This window comes from Oncorhynchus keta, chromosome 35 (assembly GCF_023373465.1).
Source record: "Oncorhynchus keta strain PuntledgeMale-10-30-2019 chromosome 35, Oket_V2, whole genome shotgun sequence".
Lineage (NCBI taxonomy): Eukaryota > Metazoa > Chordata > Actinopteri > Salmoniformes > Salmonidae > Oncorhynchus > Oncorhynchus keta.
In genome coordinates this window covers 77,955,224-77,965,223 of record NC_068455.1, presented here as the reverse complement: position 1 = coordinate 77,965,223, position 10,000 = coordinate 77,955,224, and the positions used below count along the sequence as shown (strand labels likewise).

The 10,000-nt window shown below is 45.6% G+C and overlaps 1 protein-coding gene across 1 annotated transcript in view; it reads right to left on the bottom strand.

Moving 5' to 3' along the window:
* The window catches only part of LOC127915537 (1-phosphatidylinositol 4,5-bisphosphate phosphodiesterase beta-3-like), a 157,136-nt gene that overhangs the window by 42,798 nt on the left and 104,338 nt on the right, over nucleotides 1-10,000 (bottom strand). The window contains exons 14-16 of the mRNA XM_052495711.1: nucleotides 9,371-9,527; nucleotides 7,477-7,578; nucleotides 7,293-7,366 (exon numbers count right to left, since the gene is read on the bottom strand). Coding sequence (XP_052351671.1) covers nucleotides 7,293-7,366; nucleotides 7,477-7,578; nucleotides 9,371-9,527 — 333 coding nt within the window. The remainder of the gene's footprint in view (nucleotides 1-7,292; nucleotides 7,367-7,476; nucleotides 7,579-9,370; nucleotides 9,528-10,000) is intronic.

Below are 10,000 nucleotides of genomic sequence, written 5' to 3'. Positions count from 1 at the left end.
GTTGACTTGGCTTTCGAAGACCTTAGATAGGCAGGGCAGGATGGATATAGGTCTATAGCAGTTTGGGTCCAGGGTGTCTCCTCCTTTGAAGAGGGGATGACTGCGGCAGCTTTCAATCCTTGGGGATCTCAGACGATATGAAAGAGAGGTTGAACAGGCTGGTAATAGGGGTTGCGACAATGGCGGCAGATAGTTTCAGAAATAGCGGGTCCAGATTGTCAAGCCCAGCTGATTTGTACGTGTCCAGGTTTTGCAGCTCTTTCAGAACATCTGCTATCTGGATTTGGGTAAAGGAGAACCTGGAGAGGCTTGGGTGAGGAACTACGGGGGGCGGAGCTGTTGGCCGAGGTTGGAGTAGCCAGGCGGAAGGCATGGCCAGCCGTTGAGAAGTGCTTATTGAAGTTTTCGATAATCATGGATTTATCGGTGGAGACCGTGTTTCCTAGCCTCAGTGCAGTGGGCAGCTGGGAGGAGGTGCTCTTGTTCTCCATGGACTTCACAGTGTCCCAGAACTTTTTGGAGTTGGAGCTACAGGATGCAAACTTTTGCCTGAAGAAGCTGGCCTTAGCTTTCCTGACTGACTGCGTGTATTGGTTCCTGACTTCCCTGAACAGTTGCATATCACGGGGGCTATTCGATGCTATTGCAGTCCGCCACAGGATGTTTTTGTGCTGGTCGAGGGCAGTCAGGTCTGGAGTGAACCAAGGGCTGTATCTGTTCTTGGTTCTGCATTTTTTGAACGGAGCATGCTTATCCAAAATGGTGAGGAAGTTACTTTTAAAGAATGACCAGGCATCCTCAACTGACGGGATGAGGTCAATGTCCTTCCAGGATACACGGGCCAGGTCGATTAGAAAGGCCTGCTCACAGAAGTGTTTTAGGGAGCGTTTGACAGTGATGAGGGTGGTCGTTTGACTGCGGCTCCGTGGCGGATACAGGCGATGAGGCAGTGATCGCTGAGATCCTGGTTGAAGACAGCGGAGGTATATTTGGAGGGCCAGTTGGTCAGGATGACGTCTATGAGGGTGCCCTTGTTTACAGAGTTAGGGTTGTACCTGGTGGGTTCCTTGATGATTTGCGTGAGATTGAGGGCATCTAGCTTAGATTGTAGGACTGCCGGGGTGTTAAGCATATCCCAGTTTAGGTCACCTAACAGGACAAACTCTGAAGCTAGATGGGGGGCGATCAATTCACAAATGGTGTCCAGGGCACAGCTGGGAGCTGACGGGGGTCGGTAGCAGGCGGCAACAGTGAGAGACTTGTTTCTGGAGAGAGTAATTTTCAAAATTAGTAGTTCAAACTGTTTGGGTATGGACCTGGAAAGTATGACATTACTTTGCAGGCTATCTCTGCAGTAGACTGCGATCTCCTGAAACATCTTCCCCAGCTATACAGACGCCCCCCTCCAACACACATCTCCTGAAACATCTTCCCCAGCTATACAGACGCTCCCCCCCCCCAACACACCATATCTCCTGAAACATCGTCCCCAGCTATACAGACACCCCCCCTCCAACACACCATATCTCCTGAAACATCTTCCCCAGCTATACAGACACCCCCCCTCCAACACACCATATCTCCTGAAACATCGTCCCCAGCTATACAGACGCCCCCCCCCTCCCCCCCAACACACCATATCTCCTGAAACATCTTCCCCAGCTATACAGACGCCCCCCTCCCCCAACACACCATATCTCCTGAAACATCTTCCCCAGCTATACAGACGCCCCCCAACACACCATATCTCCTGAAACATCGTCCCCAGCTATACAGACGCCCCCAACACACCATATCTCCTGAAACATCTTCCCCAGCTATACAGACGCCCCCCTCCCCAACACACTATATCTCCTGAAACATCGTCCCCAGCTATACAGACGCCCCCCAACACACCATATCTCCTGAAACATCGTCCCCAGCTATACAGACGCCCCCCAACACACCATATCTCCTGACACATCTTCCCCAGCTATACAGACGCCCCCAACACACCATATCTCCTGAAACATCGTCCCCAGCCATACAGACGCCCCCCCAACATATCTCCTGAAACATCGTCCCCAGCTATACAGACCCCCAACACACCATATCTCCTGAAACATCTTCCCCAGCTATACAGACGCCCCCCAACACACCATATCTCCTGAAACATCTTCCCCAGCTATACAGACGCCCCCAACATATCTCCTGAAACATCGTCCCCAGCTATACAGACGCCCCCCTCCAACACACCATATCTCCTGAAACATCGTCCCCAGCTATACAGACGCCCCCCTCCAACACACCATATCTCCTGAAACGTCTCCACGCATTTTATCATTTTATAGAACTCTAATTCCACCCTGAGGCGCGCAGAGACCATCCCATTAAACAACAGTAAAGGGTCTGTTATCCCCCAACCTTTGACCCTGCTCCTCCTCGTTAGCCAAATAGACATCTTTGCCTGAGCAAACAGACAACACACATTTGGCCTTCTCCTTATTTGAATACCTGTAACCCATTATAAACATCCCAACAGTAAAAACCATCCCGACCTGTCACACAGACATTCCAACAGAGACATTAACGGCATTAACCTGGCGCACACAGAAAACACACGATGCACAGTTTCACTCATGACACAGAAAGGACACCCCTGTCCGACTCCCGGTTCAACCCGTACCAACCAGCTGTTACTGTCCAGGGCTCCATGTAGAACCCTCCACTGGAGGTCCCCTGACCTCTTTGGTACTGGGGGTTTGTAGAGCCCCCTCCATCCAAAACCCACCATACTCTCCTCCCCACATACCCCCTGCCACTGATGTGCCCTCACTCCTGTTAGGCTCCTAATGTTCCTCACCTTAATGCAGAGGTTGTAGAGGGCTTTACCTCCCACCCCCTCAAACTCCCCCAGGCCCCTAATGTTCCTCACCTTAATGCAGAGGTTGTAGAGGGCTTTACCTCCCACCCCCTCAAACTCCCCCAGGCTCCTAATGTTCCTCACCTTAATGCAGAGGTTGTAGAGGGCTTTACCTCCCACCCCCTCAAACTCCCCCAGGCTCCTAATGTTCCTCACCTTAATGCAGAGGTTGTAGAGGGCTTTACCTCCCACCCCCTCAAACTCCCCCAGGCTCCTAATGTTCCTCACCTTAATGCAGAGGTTGTAGAGGGCTTTACCTCCCACCCCCTCAAACTCCCCCAGGCTCCTAATGTTCCTCACCTTAATGCAGAGGTTGTAGAGGGCTTTACCTCCCACCCCCTCAAACTCCCCCAGGCTCAGAGTGTTAAAATCTAAATCCTCCAGACCCCCAGTCACCTGCAGTGGTGGAAACATTGGTGGCCCCTCCCCCTTTGGCCGCTCAAACAACCCCCTTACTGTCTCAGACAGGGCCTCCAGGACCCCCTTTACTGTCTCAGACAGGGCCTCCTGGACCCCCCTTACTGTCTCAGACAGGGCCTCCTGGACCCCCCTTACTGTCTCAGACAGGGCCTCCTGGACCCCCCTTACTGTCTCAGACAGGGCCTCCTGGACCCCCCTTACTGTCTCAGACAGGGCCTCCTGGACCTCCTCCAGGAATCTCTCCAGCAGCCTAAGAGACGTTATTCCTGTTTGTTGTGCCAAGACTTCCAGGGTTTTCCTCCCCTCCTCTCCCAGCAGTCTCAGGGCACCCAGCCTTTGTAACTAGAGGTCGACCGATTAATCGTAATGGCCGATTAATTAGGGCCGATTTCAAGTTTTCATAACAATCGGAAATGTGTATTTTTGGGCGCCGATTATTATTCCGATTATTATTATTTATTTATATATATTTTTATACCTTTTATTTAACTAGGCAAGTCAGTTAAGAACACATTCTAGCTAGTTAGCGGGGTGCGCGCTAATACGGTTTCAAACATCACTTGATTTTAGATTTGGAGTAGTTATTCCCCTTGCAGTGCTAGGGCCGCAGATTTTGTGGAGTGATGGGTAACGATGCTTCGAGTGTGGCTGTTGTCGATGTGTTCCTGGTTCGAGCCCAGGTAGGGGCGAGGAGAGGGACGGAAGCTATACTGTTACACCTTCAATACTATAGTTCCTATAAGAACATCCAATAGTCAAAAATATATGAAATACAAATGGTATAGAGAGAAATAGTCCTATAATAACTACAACCTAAAATTTCTTACCTGGGAATATTGAAGACTCATGTTAAAAGGAACCACCAGCTTTCATATGTTCTCATGTTCTGAGCAAAGAACTTAAACGTTAGCTTTCTTACATGGCACATATTGCACTTTTACTTTCTTCTCCAACACTTTGTTTTTGCATTATTTAAACCAAATTGAACATGTTTCATTATTTATTTGAGGCAAAATTGATTTTATTGATGTTTTATATTAAGTTAAAATAAGTGTTAATTCAGTATTGTTGTAATTGTCATTATTGCAAATATTTGTTGTAAAAATTTTTTTTGTGTGAAATCGGCCGATTAACCTGTTCAACCTATGGGGGCGCTATGTCATTATTGGATAAAAAGACGTGCCCGTTGTAAGCGCAATATTTTGTCATGAAAATATGCTCGACTATGCATGGAATTGACAGCCTTGGAAAGACAAAACTCTGACGTCTCCAAAACTGCTAAGATATGATCTGTGAGTGCCCCAGAACTAATGCAACAGGCGAAACCAAGATGAAGTTTCATACAGGAAATGCCCCAGATTCTGAAGGCGCTGTGTTCCAATGTCTCCTTATATGGCTGTGAATGCGCCAGGAATGAGCCTGCGGTTTCTGTCTATTCCCCGAGGTGTCTGCAGCATTGTGACGTGTTTGTAGGCATATCATTGGAAGATTGACCATAAGAGACTACATTTACCTGGTGTCCCGCCCGGTGTCCTGTGTGTGTAATCTGTAGGTCCATGCGCGTTCCATTTCTTTAGAAGAGAAAGTAAAATGCCACGATGGATTTTATCGTCGATAGATATGTGAAAAACACCTTGAGGATTGATTCTAAACATCGGTTTGCCATGTTTCTGTCGATATTATGGAGTTAATTTGGAAAAAAGTTTGCCTTTTAATGATAATATATATATTATTTTTTTCCCTCCCCAAATGTGATGAACAAAACGGAGCGATTAGTCGACACAAATAATATTTTTTGTAAAAACGGAACATTTGCTATCTAACAGAGTTTCCTCATTGAAAACATCTGAAGTTCTTCAAAGGTAAATTATTTTATTTGAATTCTTTTCTGGTTTTTGTGGAAAATGTTGCATGCTGAATCCTAACGCTAAATGCTACGTTAGCCATCAATACTGTTACACAAATGCTTGTTTTGCAATGGTTGAGAAGCATATTTTGAAAATCTGAGATGACAGTGTTGTTAACAAAAGGCTAAGCTTGAGAGCAAATAGATTAATTTCATTTCATTTGCGATTTTCATGAATAGTTAACGTTGCGTTATGGTAATGAGACTGTATTCACGATCCCGGATCCGGGATGGTTTCGACGCAAGAAGTTAATCGGTATCGGCTTTTTTTTTGGGTCCTCCAATAATCGGTATCGGTGTTGAAAAATCATAATCGGTCGACCTCTATTTGTAACCCTCCTGCCATCGGTTGTCGGGTCCAACGCTAATTCGCCAGCTCTCCTTCAGCAGCCCAAACAGAGAGACATTGGTAAATATCTTGTAGTCCGCACAAACCAATGCCTCCAGGCCTCCAGTTCTTAAATCCAGTTCTTAAGTTCCACTTTTTCCTCCGACCCATTCACGCACAGGAAGTCCAGTCCAATTATTCACCAGAATTTTTTATAAAAACTCCATCAACCTCCGGGGCTCAGCTGAGGGACATCTGGGTTACGGCCTCTGCCAGTTCATGGGACAACAGGGAAAATGTACATTTCATCCCTCGAGACAGAGAGACCGAGACAGAGAGACCGAGACAGAGAGAGAGAGAGACAGAGAGACCGAGACAGAGAGAGACCCAGAGAGACAGAGAGACCGGGACAGAGAGAGACAGAGAGACCGAGACAGAGAGAGACACAGGGAGACAGAGACCGAGACAGAGAGATCGAGAGACAGAGAGAGACAGAGAGACCGAGAGACAGAGAGACCGAGACAGAGAGACCGAGACAGAGAGACCGAGAGACCAAGACAGAGAGACCGAGACAGAGAGAGAGAGAGAGACAGAGAGACAGAGAGACCGAGAGAGACACAGAGAGACAGAGAGACCGAGACAGAGAGATCGAGACAGAGAGACCGAGAGACACAGAGAGACAGAGAGACAGAGAGACCGAGACAGAGAGAGACAGAGAGAGAGAGAGAGACAGAGAGACTGAGAGACAGAGAGACCGAGACAGAGAGAGACAGAGAGAGAGAGAGAGACAGAGAGAGACAGAGAGACCGAGAGACAGAGAGACCGAGACAGAGAGAGACAGAGAGAGAGAGAGAGACACAGAGAGACAGAGAGAGACAGAGAGACAGAGAGACAGAGAGACCGAGACAGAGAGAGACAGAGAGAGAGAGACAGAGAGACCGAGAGAGACACAGAGAGACAGAGAGACCGAGACAGAGAGATCGAGACAGAGAGACCGAGAGACAGAGAGAGAGACAGAGAGAGACAGAGAGACCGAGAGACAGAGAGAGAGACAGAGAGAGACAGAGAGACCGAGACAGAGAGACAGAGACAGAGAGAGACAGAGAGAGAGAGAGAGACAGAGAGAGACAGAGAGACCGAGAGACAGAGAGACCGAGACAGAGAGAGACAGAGAGAGAGACAGAGAGTGACAGAGAGAGACAGAGAGACCGAGAGACAGAGAGACTGAGACAGAGAGAGACAGAGAGAGAGAGAGACAGAGAGAGACAGAGAGACAGAGAGAGAGACAGAGAGAGAGACAGAGAGACCGAGAGACAGAGAGACAGAGAGAGAGACCGAGAGACAGAGAGACAGAGAGAGAGACAGAGAGACCGAGAGACAGAGAGAGACAGAGAGAGAGAGACAGAGAGAGACAGAGAGACAGAGAGAGAGACAGAGAGACAGAGAGACAGAGAGACAGAGAGACAGAGAGACAGAGAGAGAGACAGAGAGACCGAGAGACAGAGAGAGAGAGACAGAGAGACCGAGAGACCGAGAGAGACAGAGAGACCGAGACAGAGAGACAGAGAGACAGAGAGACCGAGACAGAGAGACAGAGAGACAGAGAGACAGAGAGGTCAATAAAAAAAGATACATAGAACCACTGCGTGTTCATTTGCTCACTGGGACGACCCAAGTAAATAGAACACACTTCAGGGAACAATAAGTGACAATCAATCAATTAGTAGAGGACTCACCTCATCAGAGTTCGGTTTCTTCAGTTCAGCCACTGGTTCCTCTTCCTCCTCATCATCACTTTCTCCCTCCCCTCCTACCAGAACACATGTAAACATGTTACATATGTATGTCCATCCATCCTTCTCTCTCTCCATCCCTCTCTCCCACCCCCAGCATGTTTGTTCATTCAGGAAGTGAACTGACCAATAGATTTGCGAGGATCTCCGTCTTTAACCAGCCTGTCTGCCAGTCTCTCTTCCCCATTGGATAGCAGCTGGCCTCCATCACTGTCACTGAAATGACAGTCTAAACAAACAAATAAATACTTGTCAATATACTGAAAATCACTACAGGAAATACATGTACTGTATACCACTACAGGAAATACATGTACTGTATACCACTACAGGAAATACATGTACTGTATACCACTACAGGAAATACATGTACTGTATACCACTACAGGAAATACATGTACTGTATACCACTACAGGAAATACATACTCTGGTCAATAATGTACTGTATACCACTACAGGAAATACATATACTGTATACCACTACAGGAAATACATGTACTGTATACCACTACAGGAAATACATGTACTGTATACCACTACAGGAAATACATGTACTGTATACCACTACAGGAAATACATGTACTGTATACCACTACAGGAAATACATGTACTGTATACCACTACAGGAAATACATGTACTGTATACCACTACAGGAAATACATGTACTGTATACCACTACAGGAAATACATGTACTGTATACCACTACAGGAAATACATGTACTGTATACCACTACAGGAAATACATGTACTGTATACCACTACAGGAAACGCATGTACTGTATACCACTACAGGAAATACATGTACTGTATACCACTACAGGAAATACATGTACTGTATACCACTACAGGAAATACATGTACTGTATACCACTACAGGAAACGCATGTACTGTATACCACTACAGGAAATACATGTACTGTATACCACTACAGGAAATACATGTACTGTATACCACTACAGGAAATGCATGTACTGTATACCACTACAGGAAATACATACTCTTGTAAAATATATACTGTATACTACTACGCATGTACTGTATACCACTACAGGAAATATACCACTACAGGAAATACATGTACTGTATACCACTACAGGAAATACATGTACTGTATACCACTACAGGAAATGCATGTACTGTATACCACTACAGGAAATACATACTCTTGTAAAATATATACTGTATACTACTACAGGAAATAAATACTCTTGTAAAATATATACTGTATACCACTACAGGAAATAAATACTCTGGTAAAATATATACTGTATACCACTACAGGAAATAAATACTCTTGTAAAATATATACTGTATACCACTACAGGAAATACATGTACTGTATACCACTACAGGAAATACATATTCTTGTCAAATATATACTGTATACTGCTACAGGAAATAAATACTCTTGTAAAATATATACTGTATACCACTACAGGAAATACATACTCTGGTAAAATATATACTGTATACCACTACAGGAAATAAATACTCTTGTAAAATATATACTGTATACCACTACAGGAAATAAATACTCTTGTAAAATATATACTGTATACCACTACAGGAAATACATACTCTTGTAAAATATATACTGTATACCACTACAGGAAATACATACTCTTGTAAAATATATACTGTATACCACTACAGGAAATACATACTCTTGTAAAATATATACTGTATACTACTACAGGAAATACATACTCTGGTAGAATATATACTGTATACTACTACAGGAAATACATACTCTGGTAGAATATATACTGTATACTACTACAGGAAATACATACTCTTGTAAAATATATACTGTATACCACTACAGGAAAAGTCACACGGCACAACATAATACTACATTTGGAAGTGTGTGTAGGTTTGTGTGTGTGTGTGTCCATACTTACTTTACGTACGTACGTGTGTGTGTGTGTGTGTGTGTGTGTGTGTGTGTGTGTGTGTGTGTGTGTGTGTGTGTGTGTGTGTGTGTGTGTGTGTGTGTGTGTGTGTAGACAGTGAATACCGCTAAGAGGTGAAGCCTGTCCCAGACTGTCCGTCTCTCCGGTCCTCCTCCTCAGACTGCTCCTGGTGGACGCTCTGTGGTGGTGCTTCTTCTTGTTTTTGATCAAGATCTTACCCAGCAGCTCCTGGGGCGACGGTAAGGGCTGAGCTGGGATCAGCTGTTAGAGAACACATAATACAATACATTAACAGGGCTAGTGTAAGGGCTGAGCTGGGATCAGCTGTTAGAGAACACATAATACAATACATTAACAGGGCTAGTGTAAGGGCTGAGCTGGGATCAGCTGTTAGAGAACACATAATAGAATACATTAACAGGGCTAGTGTAAGGGCTGAGCTGGGATCAGTAGTGTTCCTAATCCACAGGAGGTTGGTGGTACCTTACCTGGGGAGGACGGGGCTCGTGGTAATGGCTGGAGAGGAATAAATGGAATGTTGTCAAATACATCCAACGTTCTGATTCCAGGTGTTTCATTCCCTCTGTTCCAGACATTATTAATGCGTCGTCCTCCCCTCACCAGCCTCCACTGTCCTGAAGTAGCCCCAACCCACGGTTTACCTCCCACTAAGCCAGGGCCGTGTTTCTCTCTGCTAAATTGGTTGTTCCTTTTCAATTGAATGTCCAAATAAT